Source organism: Sinohyriopsis cumingii, chromosome 1, assembly GCF_028554795.1.
Source record: "Sinohyriopsis cumingii isolate HCF-2022 chromosome 1, ASM2855479v2, whole genome shotgun sequence".
Taxonomy (NCBI): domain Eukaryota; kingdom Metazoa; phylum Mollusca; class Bivalvia; order Unionida; family Unionidae; genus Sinohyriopsis; species Sinohyriopsis cumingii.
The window spans coordinates 140,461,923-140,481,570 of record NC_142961.1 but is presented as its reverse complement, the minus strand read 5'-3'; the positions used below and the strand labels follow the sequence as shown (position 1 = coordinate 140,481,570).

General features: G+C 37.0%; 1 protein-coding gene across 4 annotated transcripts in view; it reads right to left on the bottom strand.

Annotated features, from left to right (window-relative positions):
• Positions 1-19,648, bottom strand: part of LOC149808018 (CYFIP-related Rac1 interactor B-like) — a 79,035-nt gene that overhangs the window by 12,427 nt on the left and 46,960 nt on the right. For all 4 annotated transcript variants that reach the window (XM_089972557.1, XM_089972581.1, XM_089972566.1 and 1 more), the window contains exons 7-10: positions 18,525-18,650; positions 11,351-11,430; positions 4,949-5,075; positions 2,470-2,540 (exon numbers count right to left, since the gene is read on the bottom strand). In XM_089972557.1, the coding sequence (XP_089828683.1) occupies positions 2,470-2,540; positions 4,949-5,075; positions 11,351-11,430; positions 18,525-18,650 (404 nt within the window). The remainder of the gene's footprint in view (positions 1-2,469; positions 2,541-4,948; positions 5,076-11,350; positions 11,431-18,524; positions 18,651-19,648) is intronic.

Here is a 19,648-nt window from a genome sequence, read left to right as displayed (position 1 = left end):
TGTTCTGTAAAAGATGTAAAAGTGGGGAAGTTTTGAGTCTTTTAAAGGTGTAAAAATTGGGAACAGTTATGTTGAGCCTGGACAGTGCTGGTGTAATGCACTTTCTTGGCAACCCTGTGGTCCTAGGTATGATTTCAACTTCAAATGACTGCAAGGGTAAGTGGTTACTAGGGCTGCAGCAAGTACCAAATTTAGGACTCGTGTACTCAAAGTCGCCGACCCAATTCAGGCTCAAATTCTTGACATTACAGTGGCCAAAAGCAATATCTCGCCGGGTCATTGAATATATCTAGACTTGTACAGCTCATACACATGCAACATATTTGAAAACTTAAAATACAAAATACTGGTACATTTTCCATTTAACGGGAATGCAAATTTTACTCATATATTTATTATTTATAAACACCTTAACAAGCCTTCAAAAGGTCTGATGCTCTACTCTCTCATATGAAAATTACAGGAATTCAACATAAGACAATTTCTTCATTTAACTGCCAAGTTTTCAAACCATTTCTGCTATTCTTGAGCAATAAAGTTTTAAAATTACATGTTGTGATGGCCATAACTGAATTTTAAGATAACCCTTTTCATTTAGGCAAATATTAAACACACTTTTGGTGAGAACACCATGCCAATCTGACAATCCATTCAGGAGAAAGTGATAACAAAATTTTCTATACGGACACCATGGTAGCCATATTTGGTAACAGATTGGCATAATTTGTATTTAGGATGAACTAAATATCAGAAAAGCTTTTTGGTGAAAATGTTATATCAACAGGACCATAAATTCTTCTGGATTAGTGATACCATTTTCAAGATGGCAGCCAAGGTGGATGGCCATACTGAATTTCAGATTGTTATCATTTGCATCAAGAACAAACAGACAAAGCAGGTAGTCATCTGGCACAAACCAAATCTGGAGTAAACCCCATATTGATATAACTTTCCATTTAGGTGAAGCAATAATTCGATTTTCAAGATGGCTGGCATGGAAGCCAAATTTGCAGTCAGACTGGCACCATTTTCATTTAGCATCAACTAGATATCATAATTAGTCTTCTAGCGAAAAGCCAATGTCAATATGACATTCCATTTAAAAGTAGTGACAAAAGATTTTCAAGATAACTGCTGCGGTGGTCAAACTGTGTGTCAGATCAACATTGATCTTAGTTTGGACCAACAAGATATCATAAGAAATCTAAAACCCAATTTTGATAAGATTTTTTTCCATCTAGGATAAGTAGTGATAATACTGTCAAGATAGCTGCTATGGTGTCCTTGTTGGATGTCACACTGGTACCACCTTCATTTAGAATCAACTAGTTATCATAATTAGTCTTCTAGTGAAAACCTGTGTTGATATGACTTTCCATTCAGGAAGGGTAGTGATAACATGATTTTCAAGACCACAGATGTCAGATCAGCACTATTTTCTTTAGGACCTACTAGACGAAAACCCTGTGTTGATGACTATGTTCAGATGGAGTAGCAAGAAAAAAATTATTGATGGTCATATTGGATGTCAAATCAGTACCATTTTCACACGGATGTGACACAACCTGGATCTCACACCAATGGTTAACAAATTGTGATCAGTAGATTGGCTTTTAAAAAAGGAAGATTTTTTCTATCAGCATAAATTTCAAGTGCTTCAAGGGGATTGAAAACAAATGACTGTGTTTTTTGGACATAATATTTATTTTTCTTATAGTATAAATAAAATGTAGCTTTAAAAAAATTTCAGTTATATCGCTACGACGTCTGCAGTGTGACAGTTTATAGTGATGTTTAGCACTGGGGCATTATGCCACAGACATGTAGCATGATGTCCCACTCATCCAGGCTGACCAGTCCTAACACTAACTTCATAATGCTGAGCGCCAAGCAAGGCAGCTGTTAGTACCATTTTTCTAAGTCTTTGGTATGACTCGGCTGGGTATCAAACCCACTGCCTTCCGCATCCGAGGCTGACATTCTAACCACAAGGCCACCGGATATAAAAAAAATTAGCAAGTTTTGAATATTGTCTCAATGAAGCATTATATAATACCCGATTGATCCAAAACAACTTGATTTAGGACTCGTGCTTTTGTCTCACTGATGCATTTAGGTGCCCCAGTAACCCACAGCAACTAGATTTAGGAATTGTTTCTCAAGTATTACAGAGTGTCCCAGTGCCCCAAAACTTGATTTAGGACTAGTGTTTCTCGTCTCAATGAATCATTATATAGTGCCCCAGTGACCCACAACTTGATTTAGGACTTGTGTTTCTCATCTCAAGCATTATAGACTGCCACAGTGACCCACAACAATTTGATTTAGGACCTGTGTTTCTTGTCTCAGTGAAGCATTATAGTGTCCCAGTGACCCAATTTGATTTAGGACTTGTGTTTCTAGTCTGAATGAAGCATTGCAAAGTGCCCAGTGACCCACAACAACTTAATTAAAAATTGAAATTACAACCTTAAAGCATTAAGTAAACCTTCCACTCTTGCTGGCTGTTGGTCTTTAAGTAATTTAATCGAGCTCTTCATCTGTAAAAGGAAAATAAAACATTATATATTCACAGCCAACATGTCAAGTGAGTTATTCTTTCCTACGTTAGAAACCAGAAATATGAATTTTCTGCCACAGGTATAAAAAAAACTTGCACATTCACAAAACTTTACTTAAAGGATGGACACTCAGCAGTAACACTATATGGCTCTGCCACTGTTGTGGTGGGGGACAATTCATGGAACATTTTAAAAAAGTGTTAGGGAAATTTATTGCCATGAATATGGCATTAGCATATATTTGTACAAGCAATAATGGAAAGTGGACCCAATAGATATTGTGCCATGACGTTTCTATTACACAGTGCCAGATGTTTTCATTTCAGGTAGGACATTGCTGGCTTCACCTGTAATTCATAAGAGACTACACCAAGAGGAAATATAAAGTGACCTTAAAAAAGTATAGAACTGTAATATTTGGGAGCTAAACAAACTTTAATGACACAATATTTACCTACTATTATAGCACAACTTTCCTTTTCTGGGACACAGCCCACTGGAGGCCCAAAATTGAAATGAACATGATCAACATCTGACTCCTTAGTAATAACCAATATATGGAATACCCTTCCTCTGATGATAGGACCAAGACTACTGAACACTAGAACAAGTTAGGATTAGGGAATAAATGCAGCAATTGCTGGTAAATAGTAGAAATTAGATTTATCCCACCCACTCCATCTACTTTTTAATTGCAGTAATATTCACTCTATTTCATTGTTGGATTTACGAATGAGGAGTGAGGTTCCTTACCTCAACTAAAACTTGTACAATAAATACATTTACCCTTACTGTGTTGACTACTGTGCAGTGGCAGATGGATTCTTGCCACATGCTGAACTAATGCATAAGGAGCCAATGAATACCATCTATTATAGCTTGTAAGACAAGCCGAAATGCATGCTGCACTGACCCAGATCCATCATCACATAATGCGTTCACTGGGCAGAAAAGGGTCTGTGCAGTGTGTCAGGAGTCATCAGCAGAACAAACAACAGAGACCCTTATCTCTACAATGATTCCAAATAATACGGACGTTCTAGTTGCACTACAAAATACAGAGGGAAAAACTTAAATTTTGGGACCTGATTTTTTTCCACCCAAAAATTCGTCTGTATTTGGATATTAATTTTGTGACTGGAATTTAGACTTTTGGGCCTCAGATCTAAGGCAGACTGGTCTGAACTGTACACAGACAGGCAAACCTTTGCAAAAAGTAGGATAAGATGGGCATTTAGAATAAGGAGTGGCCTCGATACAAAAATGATGGGTTCATTAAGCAAAAGAAAGAAGAAAAAACCCTCCAACTTTCTTCCTTCTGCTCATGTGCAAGTAAAACAGCCAATGAAAAATGATATTTCTAACACAACTAGGCATTAGGTTAAAGAGAAATCTCCTGGAAGTCGACGTATTAGGAAGTATTCATAAAACAGCCATCAAAACGCGTTTCCTACTCGCATTTCCGGCGAAAACAACAAAAACCTCCAGGGGTTAATGAGTTAAAGGTTTTATTTAGGCATTAAAGAGCAAGACACTGGTCACTGAAGCTCAAAATACCTTTTGAGATCAAGTTACCAACTGCATCACTCCAGTATGGCGGCAAGTAGCTTTCATGGTTTACAATACCATTACAGTAAATGGCCAAACCTCCTTGACAGTGGAAACATTCAACTATCTCAGCGGCTCACTGTTACAAGCAGTTCACATCAATGATGAAACCAGGGCTAGATTTACTAAAGCAAAGTGTGGCCTTTGGCAGACTACATGCAAATGTGTGGGAGTGCACTCATTCTAAAAACAAAACTTAAGGTTTACAAAGCCATTTTGTTGTACACCCTGCCTGATGTTAATCTGAATAGGCATTACCAACATTTTCATTGATCCATATCTTGTGATTTATTGTTACAGTGCATTGATAAGTGTGTGTGTGTGTGAGGGGGATGTAACAAAATATGTGACTTCTTATTGAAGTTACAAAAATTTAATCATGTTCATTCCAAACATCCAGGCGCTAACAGCTAGTTAGTGATCTATTTTCTTGCTGGAAGCCATCTTATTTGGTTTTACAATGTTTTATTGTTGGAAGATACATATAAATTGAGGGCAAAAACAAGAAAGGAAACTTGATTGCTTTTCTGTTTTGTAAAAGTGGGACAAGTACTGTATATACTCGCATACAAGCAGAGTCCAACTGCATGGCATCAACCCAGGTCTGCCATAACATAATACAGTAGTAGATATAGGTCAATGCAGTTAGGCACTGGTGCATTTTGCAATGGCAGATCAGAGTCTATGTCATGTGTTGTCCGACTCACCATATATCTGATATTGGCAAGAGAAACATTATATGTAGGAACTGATAATCTGAGATGGGATGGAAAACTTACATCAATACTAGAGCTTTTTGCAAAAGCACCGACAAAATGGACATGATCATAAAGAATTATCACTCCAACCATAACTCTCAGGCAGAACCATTTAGTCTCTTCTTTGTTAAATCTGGAAATGTACTCCCTGAAAAAGAAACATTAAAAAACATAAAAAAACGCAACCTCTGCTGCATGGAAAATTCAACTCTTAATTTATGTGCATAAAATCCCAACATGAAATTATTTTTGGATTGCACATCACATTTTATTACTGTTCCACAATTAATGTAGAGGTGAAGGTGGGGTAGAGGCAGATGGCATTTACTTGCTTATCATGACTCATATTCAAAAAGTCTGGTATATTCTGTGATACCTTCTCTTTGAACCTGTTGATAAATTTAATACCAACTGAAAGACAAAATAACATTCTGTAAAATGATCCGTAGATGCATGTGTAGTACAATGGACACCTGCAGACATGCATGTGCAGTACAATAGATACCTGTAGACATATGCATGTGTAGTAAAATGGACACCTGCAGACATATGCATGTGCAGTACAATAGACACCTGCAGACATATGCATGTGCAGTACAATGGACACCTGTAGACATATGCATGTGTAGTACAATGGACACCTGCAGACATATGCATGTGTAGTACAATGGACACCTGTAGACATATGCATGTGCAGTACAATGGACACCTGCAGACATATGCATGTGCAGTACAATGGACACCTGCAGACATATGCATGTGCAGTACAATGGACACCTGCAGACATATGCATGTGCAGTACAATGGACACCTGTAGACATATGCATGTGCAGTACAATGGACACCTGCTGACATATGCATGTGCAGTACAACGGACACCTGCAGACATATGCATGTGTAGTACAAAGGACACCTGCAGACATATGCATATGCAGTACAATGGACATCTGCAGACATATGCATGTGCAGTACAATGGACACCTGCAGACATATGCATGTGCAGTACAATGGACACCTGCAGACATGCATGTGGTGTAAGATAGATAATTGACTGTGACTGAAAAATGTCATCAAAGAACAATTCTGCTACTGTGCAAATAGCACATTGTAAAATCAGGGCATTCTTAGGGTACTCTGAATGATATCATGGAGTGGCAAATGATTAAATGAAAGTTGCCATGCAAGTGGAAATGCACATTTCCAGTGTATGAACAACATATCAAAAGTGAATAAAATGTGGCATTTATTAATTGGAATATCAGAATGAGAAAGTGTGTCGAGGTACACAGTGAATACATCGAGGGGATGCAATGATGCACTGTTCACTAATACAAAACTTTGCTGAACAGTTCACTAATATTCAGAACATTTCACATGCTGTATATGCTGTCTTAAAAGTCAAATTATAAACAACATATATCCTGATCTGCCATAGCATAATGCACTTGCAGATTAGGGGCTATGTTGTTTGTTCTACTGATTATTCCTTATAAACTGCACAGACCCAGATCTGCTGGTGCAATGTGGAACAGCAAACCTGGTTCTGTGCAATTTGCAGTTGGACTCATAAATACAATAACCCTTGTATATGGTTGGTGTATGTCATTTTGACTGTTCCAAGTATTGTGTTCTGACAAGACCAATTTAGATTTTATGCATGGTTGAGTTTTTAAACAATAAGACTGACAATCTTCTGGCTGAAAAGAAATAACTGAAATCCCAGATAAGACCATTTCATCATTTCAACTGTCAAATTTTAAGCCCTTCTTTGATATCTGTAGGCAACCTAGGTTCATGTCACCATCAATTTAATAGGAGAAGCAATAACAAGATTTTCAATATTGCCAGAGTATTGGCCATATTGGATTTAATATTGGAACCATTTTGATTTAAGACCAACAAAAAGTAAAAAGCATCACTATCATTTGAATGCAGCAGCATGATGCTCTGGTAGTCAGCCCAGAAACCACCTGCAGTAGTGACCTAAGCATCAGGCTCTGATAAACAGCTCACAAACCACCTGCAGTAGTGACCTCAGCATCAGACTCTGGTAAACAGCCCACAAACCACCTGCAGTAGTGACCTAAGCATATGGCTCTGGTAAACAGCCCAAAAACCACCTGCAGTAGTGACCTAAGCATCAGGCTCTGGTAAACAGCCCACAAACCACCCGCAGTAGTGACCTCAGCATCAGGCTCTGGTAAACAGCCCACAAACCCCTGCAGTAGTGACCTAAGCATCAGGCTCTGGTAAACAGCCCACAAACCATCTGCAGTAGTGACCTAAGCATCAGGCTCTAGTAAACAGCCCACAAACCACCTGCAGTAGCGACCTCAGCATCAGACTCTGGTGGTCAGCCCACAAACCAGCTGCAGTAGTGACCATAGAATCAGACTCTGGTAGTCAGTTCCCTAAACCAGCTGCAGTAATGACCCCACTATCAGGCTCTGACAGTCAACCCCCAAACCTGCTGCAATAACTATCCCTGCATCAGGTTCTGGCAGTCAACCCCCAAACTAGCCACAGTAATGACCCCAGCATCAGGCTCTGGCAGTCAACCCCCAAACTAGCCACAGTAGTGACCCCAGCATCAGGTTCTGGCAGTCAACCTCCAAACCAGCTGCAATAGTTACACCCACATCAGGTTCTGGCAGTCAACCCCCAAACCAGCCATAGCAGTGACCCCAGCATCTGGCTCTGGCAGTCAACCCTCAAACTAACCACAGTAGTGACCCCAGCATCAGGTTCTGGCAGTCAACCCCCAAACTAACCATAGTAGTGACCCCAGCATCTGGTTCTGGCAGTCAACCCCCAAACTAACCACAGTAGTGACCCCAGCATCAGGTTCTGGCAGTCAACCCCCAAACTAACCACAGTAGTGACCCCAGCATCAGGTTCTGGCAGTCAACCCCCAAACTAACCACAGTAGTGACCCCAGCATCAGGTTCTGGCAGTCAACCCCCAAACTAACCACAGTAGTGACCCCAGCATCAGGTTCTGGCAGTCAACCCCCAAACTAACCACAGTAGTGACCCCAGCATCAGGTTCTGGCAGTCAACCCCCAAACTAACCACAGTAGTGACCCCAGCATCAGGTTCTGGCAGTCAACCCCCAAACTAACCACAGTAGTGACCCCAGCATCAGGTTCTGGCAGTCAACCCCCAAACTAACCACAGTAGTGACCCCAGCATCAGGTTCTGGCAGTCAACCCCCAAACTAACCACAGTAGTGACCCCAGCATCAGGTTCTGGCAGTCAACCCCCAAACTAACCACAGTAGTGACCCCAGCATCAGGTTCTGGCAGTCAACCCCCAAACTAACCACAGTAGTGACCCCAGCATCAGGTTCTGGCAGTCAACCCCCAAACTAACCACAGTAGTGACCCCAGCATCAGGTTCTGGCAGTCAACCCCCAAACTAACCACAGTAGTGACCCAGCAACAGGTTCTGGCAGTCAACCCCCAAACTAACCACAGCAGTGACCCCAGCAGCTAGGCAGAGCAGATAGCCACTATAGCAGCACTAGTAGTTAAATAGTTAATACAGTCTTCCATATTTTAGCATAACCAAAGTGAATTTTGGTTCTTCTTGTGGGTTTAACGACATTTTTCTGCACATGATAGGTTATATATGGCAGCCAGTATATTTGGTGGTGGAAGAACAGGAAAACCCTAATAAATATGAAAATAAAAAAGCCTCAATCGATGGATGAAATTAGCACATTATATTTTAGGTGTGTGTGTGTGTGATTTGGATTTTTAACATAGCTTTAACAATTTTTCAGTCATACCGCTACGATGTCTGCAGTGTGGCAGTTTATAGTGATGCCCAGACTGGGGCATCATGCTGCAGACATGTAGCATGATGTCCCACCCAGTCACATTATCCTGACACCAGTCAAACTAGTCCAAACACACACCTCTTCATGCTGAGCACCAAAGGAGGCAGCTGTTAGTACCATTTTTGTAAGTCTTTGATATGACTCAACCGGGGATTGAACCCACAACCTCCCGCATCTGAGGCAGACGCTCTAACCACTAGGCCACAGGAGTGGTTTAGATTTTAGGAGGCAATATGAACAATGTATTGTTAGTTCACAGTGAAAGCTTTAAAAACAGAGCCACCCGATTTGAAGGCAAGGAGAGATAACTGGCAAGAGTTATTGCAGTTTGTCTATACAGTAGTCCCCCTCTTGAACGGCCCCCCTGACCAGCGGCCACCCGCTCCTTACGGCCAGAATCCGTTGGCACCGACGAGTTTGTGTTCAAAAGTACCCCTCGCGAAAGGCCACCCGGCTAACGCGACCAGCGGCCAGCATATTAGTGCAAAATCGTAAAATTTACCCGTCACAAGCGGCCGCATTTTATTTGAATATGTATCCAGAACCAGTATTGTATTCATAACGTGTGTTAAGTAATCCGATTTCTGTTTCCCGATGTCAGGTTTTCGTTACTGAAAGAAGTGTTGAGTAAAGTACATTTACCACTAAGGTTAATATTATATCATTTACGCCTCACGAGAAGCCAAATTTATTCCATAAAAACCGAGAAAGACTCAAATTTTAATCCATTCAAAAGGGTAAGTACATGTAATCCAATTAGCCTTACTGCTGTGTTATCATAAGATGTCCGGTTTAGTCACTCTGATAATTGTTAAGAATACAATTATCGAACAGTAGTAACAGCTGAGAAGTGGCAGTATCGATGAACAATACCCAAGTCAGCAGGAAAATGGTTTAATAGCCTTTATGGCTTCCCTTAGTAAGATGTTGAGCTTGTTCACTTTGGTAATCAGTGGCTATTACTACTGACAATAATTGTCAAAATTACGAATCCTAGCGGCCGCGAGGTCAAATCTGTGTGATGTTAATGGTACACATCGAACCCGTTTTGGCTTCTCTCACCTAGTTTCAAGAAATGTATAAAAAACAATAGGGTACCAGACTGCGACTAACAAATCACGTGACAAGATCACTTCCTTTAAAAACATACGGCAATTTGTTTAGATGCATACAAAATTGTTTTATCAGTATTGTAGTTGGCAACATGAATAACTTACTGCAAAAAGATCAACATGTCATCGAGGAAAATAAAGATTCTCAGTTTAGAGGAGAACGTGAAAGTAATTCAACTGATGGGGGGGGGGGGGAGAGGGATCGTCGAGGATCCTTGCAGAAAACTAACGTCGGGAAGACTCAGATAAACAATATCGTGAAAGATAATGAAACAATTCTGCAGAAGTGGAAAGGTGAAATGGACGGAGAAAGGAAGATTGTTTGAGCCAGGAGACGTTTGTATCCTGATTTGAACGACAAGAAAAAGCAAAAATTTTGTCTGTTGAACTGGGATATGACGACTTTACCGCAAGTAACGGATGGTTGCACAGATTTCAAGTGCGACACAATAGCAAGTGTTCTGTCATTAGCGGCGAATCAGCTGATGTTAATAATGAAGTTGTCGAAGATTGGAACAAAAGACTAAACGATATATGCAGGGGATATCACAGCAAGGATATTTTTAATGTGATGAGACTGGTTTGTTTTTTAAACTGTTACCAACAAAGTGACGTGATGTGAACTGTAACATAATTAAAAAGGCAGTTTTAAAACTGTATCAATGGTTATTCATAGCATTCTTTTGCAAATGATGACAAAGTTTGTTTTACATTTATTTCACATCATGCATGTGATATTTTAATTAAAATATTAAATATTTAAAATTAAATGTACTTGTGACTTTTTTCATATGTATTTACTATTCGCATTTGTCATCCCCCTCTAGAAAGGCCACCCGCATTATAAGGCCACTTCCCTGCTGCATTGGGGTGGCCTTATAAGAGGGGGACTACTGTATAAAAAATATATTTAAAAAAATGAATTTACATCCTTTGGGAGGGTTGGATTCAGGAGGTAGTCGGGCTTTAATTCTAAATATTAATGTGATCAGGGAATGTATATGAAGGAAAATTATACCTTTTGTTCTACTTTGACTTAACTTATAAGCAAGTATGGTATTAGGTTGTAATAGTATCATTTATTCATCAAAACTTTCTGGGTAAGTGACTAAGTTAAAGCTCTTAAATTCTGCACTCAGTTTAGTTGGGCAAATGTATGCACATAACGAATCCTGGGCATTTAATTTGGCAAAGATTATCAAATAATTTCACAGTGATTTATATCCATTACTTCAGGAAATTCAACCTACACAAAAGAAACTGCACAATTAAATTTCTTACAGGACATGCAGACATTTTAATGAGAATGACAATTAACACTTTATGAAATGATTTATATGCTTTGCTGGTTTTGAGAAAAACAGCTGATAGATGGATAAACAGAAGGAAAAAAAGGTATCATGCAGCTTGCTTTTCTAGTAGCATAATTCTATAGTTACATATAGTGACTGGTTTTGTCTCGGTTACTTACTCGTGTTCTATCATGAACCTACAAATGTTGGCCATGGCACTAAGACAGTCTGTTGTGTTCTCCACTGGTAGATCTTTATGCTGAAAATGAGAGTAGTAAAAATAAGTCATGATCATTCTGCAACAAATTTTGTTCTGAGGACAAAACTGAAATGAAATGATCTTTTCTTCCTGCTAAATCATATAAGACTCAAGTGGGTTTGAAATTGCTCACCAGGGCTGGCATCAATCTAAAAACTCAATGTTAGAGCAGATGATATGGACATTTGGGTTAGCAAGGTGCTTTCAATAAACAAAATGTATTAAAATTCTGTTGACTGGTGAAAAAACAAGCTGTTTTCAAGTTTCTCTTCAACAGCCATGCACGATGACAAATCAGCAGCTTCTGTATGAAAATCATTGGAATGGTCAGCAAGTTACTCAAATAAATATACCCCTGCATCTACCTAATAAAATCTTTAATCTCATGACGTGTCTATAATCAACAAGGTGCATAACTCTTTTGAAAATAGTCATAAATAGTGTAAGTATAATGTTAGGTCAACAAGCACATCTGATGATGATGACCATAATTTGTACTTAGTACTGTAGCATTTAACTGGAAATTGTGACACCAATTGCTACAGTAAAATTCTGTCATATATTCCATCCAGCTATAATAAAAAGGGCAATAACTCTTGCAAAAATTGCAGGCATACAAAAATTTGTTAACACGTGCTCCTATCACCATAATCTATACCAAGTTCCAAGGTAACTATAAACGTTTGCCAAAAAAACTGCATTTGCAAGATTTTGTCTTGCATTGCATGTAGCTACAGGAAAAAGGGCTTAAAAGTTATAACAAAACCTGGAAAAGTACAGTGATTTATGGATGTCAAGGAAGAACAGTAACCTGTCACAAAGTGCATCTTCATATCATGACCTCAGATTCTGCCAGATTTTTGCATCTTTAAAAGGCCTTAAAAAAATACCTGTTCAATCAACATGTTTGATTTTTTGATAAAAGATACTAACATATGCAAATTTCATACATTTTCTCCGTTGTTCTCGTACCAAATCAACAGAAAAAATGAAGACACACAGTGTCCTTAGCTCACTTCTAAAATGTCTGCCACCATATGGGTCTATTTCATAGTGTGACAAAAATACTATTTTCATTTCATAAAAGTGATACTGATATGTCAATTGCTATTTGAATGGAAAATTGTAGTCATTTGTTTTTTGTATTGGATAGCATTATGTGAAAACTCCAACCATAATCAGTTGAAATACTGAGATGAGTGCAAAACATAGGAAAAGTAAATGAATGAAAGAAGGCATTAAATGACAACACACAGCCTATTAAGGTCTGGAAAACAAGAAACAATGACACCTTTTTCATTACCTTGATAATTTAAATTCCCTTTTTCACTGGAATGTGTTGACTGAATTCACAACCTTGAACTCTGATCAGAATATGATAAAACAATTATGTGAAATATACCCATACAAGAAAGATCTGAAATCAGCACTGAATCCAGTTAACCTGCACTATTTATTAACATTCCAATTCATTTATTTTCATTTGATGAATTAATTTAACAGACAACTTTAAAAGTATCCTCTACTGTTGACTATAACAAGGATAAACAAACATGACTACAATATTTTTCATAGAGTTATTTATTGACGGTGTTATATTGTACACTTATAAATTTTCAACTATGTTTAAAGCAACGATATGTATAAACTCAATGAGAAAAACACCCAACAATTTGAATCTGATTCTGTGAAAATATTTACCACTACCTGAAGAAATATCACACAGCCATATGCTATTTACATATAATTTTCCCATGGGTTGCATTGGTGTAAAAGTAAGAAGGCTATATCATAAACAATTATCAGACTGGTACTTTGAAGCTTGGTTTTTTCCTTTTTTAAAAATAATATATATTTCCTATAATTTTCCTTTAGTGATTTGTGCTTATTCCCATTGTGCTATTTCTTGAGTTCTCTGATTCTTATGTTACCAATTTTTATGAATAATTGAAAACACTGTCTATGCAAAGGTTTGAATTAGGAGCTTAAAAATAAGTCTGAAAGCATTTTGGCTGCTCATGTGATTAATGTTGTCTATTTGTGATTATTTACTTCATTTTATAATTATCATTCCACTTTTTCCTGAAATTGAGTTTTTTGTTCAGATCTTTTCATGCATGTGTAAAATGGAGGGAGGGAGGGAGAGCATTTAAATGAATCGCCATACTGATGAAATGCTGGCCATATATATATATATATATATATATATATATATATATATATATATATATATATATATATATATATATATATATATGCATATGACTTAATCTGTACATGAGTGTTGCATATTTGCCAGTGTCCAGCTGCTAGGATTTCAATATCATATATTTTTGTGTGACATAATTTTGTACACAAGTGTTGAATGTATGCCAGTGTTCAGTTGCTAAATTTTCAAATATCATACACATATTTTTTTTATTTGTGACCTAATTTGTACAAGAGTGTTGCCTATGTGCCTGTGTGAATGCGTTCATGTGTAAAGACAGTCAGAGCTGGGCAACATGTTGACCATAATTGCTCCATTTTTTCAAATCAAATTATACATGAACAGATTGATTGCTGGCATCAACACTGGTCTAAAATTATCTTTATACCTGGATAAGCTGCCTCCAGACTCAGAGTTTATGTGTGCATGTGTATGCCTGTTTACAATGTATGCACTTGTATGCATACTCATTCTTCTTTTGTAAAGACTCCATATAGATTTGTACGAAAATCATTTTTGATATGGTTCACATCATAAAGTTGGTCGATATCCCTGTTTAAAAAATGAATCTAACAATATTAACTCTTTACCTTCTGCAAGTATTTACTGCCCTGCCTACATTAAACATGCTTTAAAAAAGGTTAATTCTTATCTTTGGCTACTGAGGAAAATCAAAACATAATTCCTCATCAGTATAGGGTAATCTTTTATAAAAGTTATATTCAGCCATATCTGGACTATTGTAAGGTAATCTGGGGTAATCCCTCTAATTCAAATGTAACAACACTTTTAAGACTCCAAAATAGGGCTTGCCACTTAATTCTAGATCAATTTATAGACAATTTCCAGGATGCAATGAATAATATAAAGGTTTTAACAATACATGAAAGAATATTTCTTAGAAAGGCCAAACTGATGTATAAAGTATCCAGAAAAGCCATTCTTGTCTATCTAAGCAATATCTTTCACCAAAGTGATGCTGATGGTACTCCAAAGCTAAGGTCCATAAGAAGTAAAAATTACATCATACCAAGGCCAAAGAATGAACTGTTTAAAAAAAGTTTTCAATATACTGGTCCACTGTTATGGAACAACATTTCCAGTGATGTAAGGCAGGCTCCTAGCATTTCTTCTTTTCATAATCAATGTCTCAAATGGATGAAATCTTTAGTCAACTGAACAATTCTAGTACAATAAATACCACTGCTTTTCTGTAATTTTTCACCATTTTCACAGTTGAATTTTTCAATGCAGGATGGCATTTTATATATGTTTATATGTTCCAGGCTTGATACTTTGATTTTTAAACTCAATTATTTAGTGTCAAGCCAGATTCTTCACATCATGTTGTATATACTGTATATACTGTAGAAGAAGGCCTCAGGGTAGATTAGTTTTGTAACTAATTGAGTTACCTTCTCTAAATAAAGTCTTTATTATTATTATTATTATTATTATATTACTAAGCCTGAAAAGCAGCCTGCCTTCTAGCAGCTGTTTGTAGGCTGAACCCCAGAGCATCATCACGGCTGCTTGAGTGAGAGCTTCTTGAGTTAGTGTACATGCTGTCTACATTTTCTATATCAATCCTGTCCCATACAAACTATTTAATTTAATGAAAAATAAAATTTTAAACACTTACCAAACTTTTGTGCCATTCATTTCCACCAACAAGTACACATAATCCTCAGGAATCAATGTTTATATTCACATATTCATAATAAAAAATATACCTCAGGATATTTTGCACAACTGGAATATTTCTTGTGGAAAAAACTGTAAAAAGAAATCTATCTCCCTTGCATTTTCATCTAAATAAAATGCTGGACTGGAATCTACTGTAAAGTTGTCCACATGTAATGGTTCCACATGTCCCGACCAGAAAAGATCGTCACACATTTCATCCTCAGATTCAGATAAATTTGAAATGTCAAAACAGGACTTATACTACTGTCCGATCATTGGTCTTTAATCGGATCATGAAAGGCAATGTCATTTGCAATGTCATCAATTTCAAATCCTTCAAAACATTCATTGGAATTGTTGTCAGAATACATGAATGTTGCCATTTTGTTTCACTTTAACAATTGACCCCATTTTCAAAAGAAATTCCTGCTTATATGCTGTAAAACTACTAAGAGAACACTTCCATCATTTTATGTAAGGACTATTATCATTGGCTAAATATTGTTAAAAGACTGGATATTTGCGATTTCATCCAATGCAAAGCTTTAATACAAATGTTTATATCCATCTCAGGTTTCCCAACCCTTGGCTAGAAATGCAGGTATGAACCAACTGGGACAGAGGGAATATTATTAGCAGCTTGTATATGTGTCTCTGGGGTTACGAGGCTACTTTTAGCATTGCATATATGCGTTAGCAGAAAGTAAAGAGTTAAAAGTGGTTTGCTTCTTTTTCAGGGTTTCAGGCCTATATTCAGATGCTTGAAAGAAGACAAAATGTTAATATGTCAATTTGAAATTCAATGCCAATTGATCATATTATTTAGTACCTGCCAAGGAAGAAATCACTATGGTGAATATCTGGAAATTCATAATTAATCATCCTTAATTTACAAGTAATTTAAGATAAAGTTAATAAAAACCATGAAAACAAATGTGTAGACAGTGCACAAAATAATAAATATCTTTCTGTACAGATCTTTTAAGAAGAAATTGTTGAAAGATTATTCTATTTTAATTTTTTGCAATGACAGGAATATTTGCTGGTGGATTGGCAATACAAGCACAAATCAGTTTCATTTAGTTATCATTAATTAAGTAAATATTTTTTACTTGAAGATAAAAATAGGAAAATTTGATGGATGATGCATAAAGCATTGATACACACTTAACAATGTGGCTCCCCTTTCTATTATGACTGAAAATTCTAGGTGGTATCTGATGTAGCATACTTAATTTTAAGACCAACATTAACTCGAAAGTGGTATCCAATTTAGTATACTTAATTTTAAGACCAACATTAATTCCAAAGTGGTATCCAATTTAGTATACTTAATTTTTAGACCAACATTAACTCCAAAGTGGTATCCAATTTGGTATACTTAATTTTTAGACCAACATTAACTCCAAAGTGGTATCCAATTTAGTATACTTAATTCCAATACCAACAGTGACTCCAAAGTGGTATCCAATTTAGTATACTTAATGTCAAGACCAACATTAACTCCAAAGTGGTATCCAATTTAGTATGCTTAATGTCAAGACCAACATTAACTCCAAGGTGGTATCCAATTCAGTATACTTAATGGCAAGACCAACATTAACTCCAAGCTGGTATCCAATTTAGTATACTTAATGTCAAGACCAACCTTAACTCCAAGGTGGTATCCAATTTAGTATACTTAATGTCAAGACCAACATTAACTCCAAGGTGGTATCCAATTTAGTATACTTAATGTCAAGACCAACATTAACTCCAAGCTGGTATCCAATTTAGTATACTTAATGTCAAGACCAACATTAACTCCAAGGTGGTATCCAATTTAGTATACTTAATGTCAAGACCAACATTAACTCCAAGGTGGTATCCAATTTAGTATAATTAATGTCAAGGCCAACATTATCTCCAAGCTGGTATCCAATTTAGTATTCTTAATGTCAAGACCAACATTAACTCCAAGGTGGTATCCAATTTAGTATACTTAATGTCAAGACCAACATTAACTCCAAGCTGGTATCCAATTTAATATACTTAATGTCAAGACCAACATTAACTCCAAGCTGGTATCCAATTCAGTATACTTAATGTCAAGACCAACATTAACTCCAAGCTGGTATCCAATTTAGTATACTTAATGTCAAGACCAACATTAACTCCAAGGTGGTATCCAATTTAGTATACTCAATGTCAAGACCAACATTAACTCCAAGCTGGTATCCAATTTAGTATACTTAATGTCAAGACCAACATTAACTCCAAACTGGTATCCAATTTAGTATACTTAATGTCAAGACCAACATTAACTCCAAGGTGGTATCCAATTTAGTATACTTAATGTCAAGACCAACATTAACTCCAAGGTGGTATCCAATTTAGTAAACATAATGTCAAGACCAACATTAACTCCAAGGTGGTATCCAATTTAGTATACTTAATATTAAGACCAACATTTACTCAATCTGGTAGCCGATGTAGTTGCTTAATGTTAAGACCAATATTAACTCTAAGGGGGTATCCAATTATGTATATCTAATGTTAAGACCAACACTTACACCAGTTATAATAACAAAAAAGCTGATTTCTATCCTGCATGTACCTTCCATGATCTCCATATTTTAGAACTTATTGTGCCATGAAAAAATAAATCAAACATTCATTTAATAATCCATAAGCAGCACAGCCATAGCACAAACACTTTTAAACTCAACGGTTCTCCTTTGATATTTGATTCATGATTATGCAGAAATGTACAGAGACATCCATCCCAGGTCTAAGACTTTTTCTGAACTTAACAGTTCTCTTTTGCACTCAGATTCAGGCATATACAGAAGTGTACAATCATCCATCCCAGGTCAGAGATTGTATCCACTAACCATCAAATCCCAAGATCACTCAATGCAAATCTGAGCTGCTAAATGTATTAATTATAATATTACTTGTGACAATGTGTTGCAAAATGGATATTAACTAGAAATGTATTCAAGAAATATGAACAATCTATAACATTGCCAGAAAGGACCTAAATGCAAAAGTTAAGCAAACTGTGACGCATGTAAGACATGATATGCAAATGTAAGACATGATATACAAATGTTAGACATGATATACAATGAATACACCATGTCTCTATCACTGTCATGGTGGGCCATACCCTCCTCCTCCCAATCAACACATTAAGTTTATTTAACAATAGCTTTACCTGAGAAACAAATCTGGCTGTAGTGTCACTCAGCATTTTGAGCATAGGTGTGGCATGTGCATAGAAAAGGGCAATCCTATTGGCCATTTCATTTGAAACACAGTCCTCCTCACCATCTGCATTTTCCTGAAAGTCACAATTAAATTGTTCACTCTACAAACCATGATTGAAAATGTCCTACTACACCTGACTTTTGTAAAATCTGTATAAGAGCATAAAAAAATAATTTCCACTCATTCTGTATATAGATAACACACACTGGATTTGCCCAGCAAAAATCACATCAAGAGAAGACATCCAATGTAATTTTCAAATTGTCTGCATAAACTCAAATTCTGAATTATCACTTATGTTCAAGCTGGGATATTTTCCCATTTTTGTTGTTGTTGTTGTTCTAGGGTTTAACGCTATTTTTCAGCAAGAGATAGGCTATACATGGCGGCCAGTAAAACTGGTGGAGGAAGAATCCTGGCAAACCCAGGGAAGAACCACCGACCCACGAGAAGCTACTGGCAGGTTTTCCCACGCACCCATGCTAGCCGAAACTTGGACTCGAACCCACACAGACAGAGGTGAGATGGCAGTGATCCGGAACGGTGAGCGCTTTTGACCACTCGGCCACTCGGGCCCCCCCATTTTTGTTCTAAGATCTATTGTAATATGTTTGTTGAAAGAGTTTCTATAACATTTATTATCTATACTTGCTTGTTAAGTCAGATCCGATTGTAAACTGCACGGACCCAGATTTGCCATTACATAATGTACAGGCAGATATGGGTCTATGCAGTTTGTAAGGGGTAATCGGTTGAGCAAACAACACAGACCCTGATCTGCCTGTACATTACATAATGACAGATTAAGGTCTATGGTATTTCCAGTTGGAACTGACTTTTTAATCGTGTATATATGGCACGTCCCAAATGAAAATAATCATATTTACAACAAGTGTACTCTGACACATTTGAATGATCTGTAAATTTTTTTGTCAAGGATGATAGAGGAAATCATGGAAATGTCACATGGACATTTATAACATTTTCTGATCATACTGATTCTCTGCACTGATGGTAATAATTTTCAACTGATGGAACTAATGGTTCTCAAGTTATATTATAAATAATTTG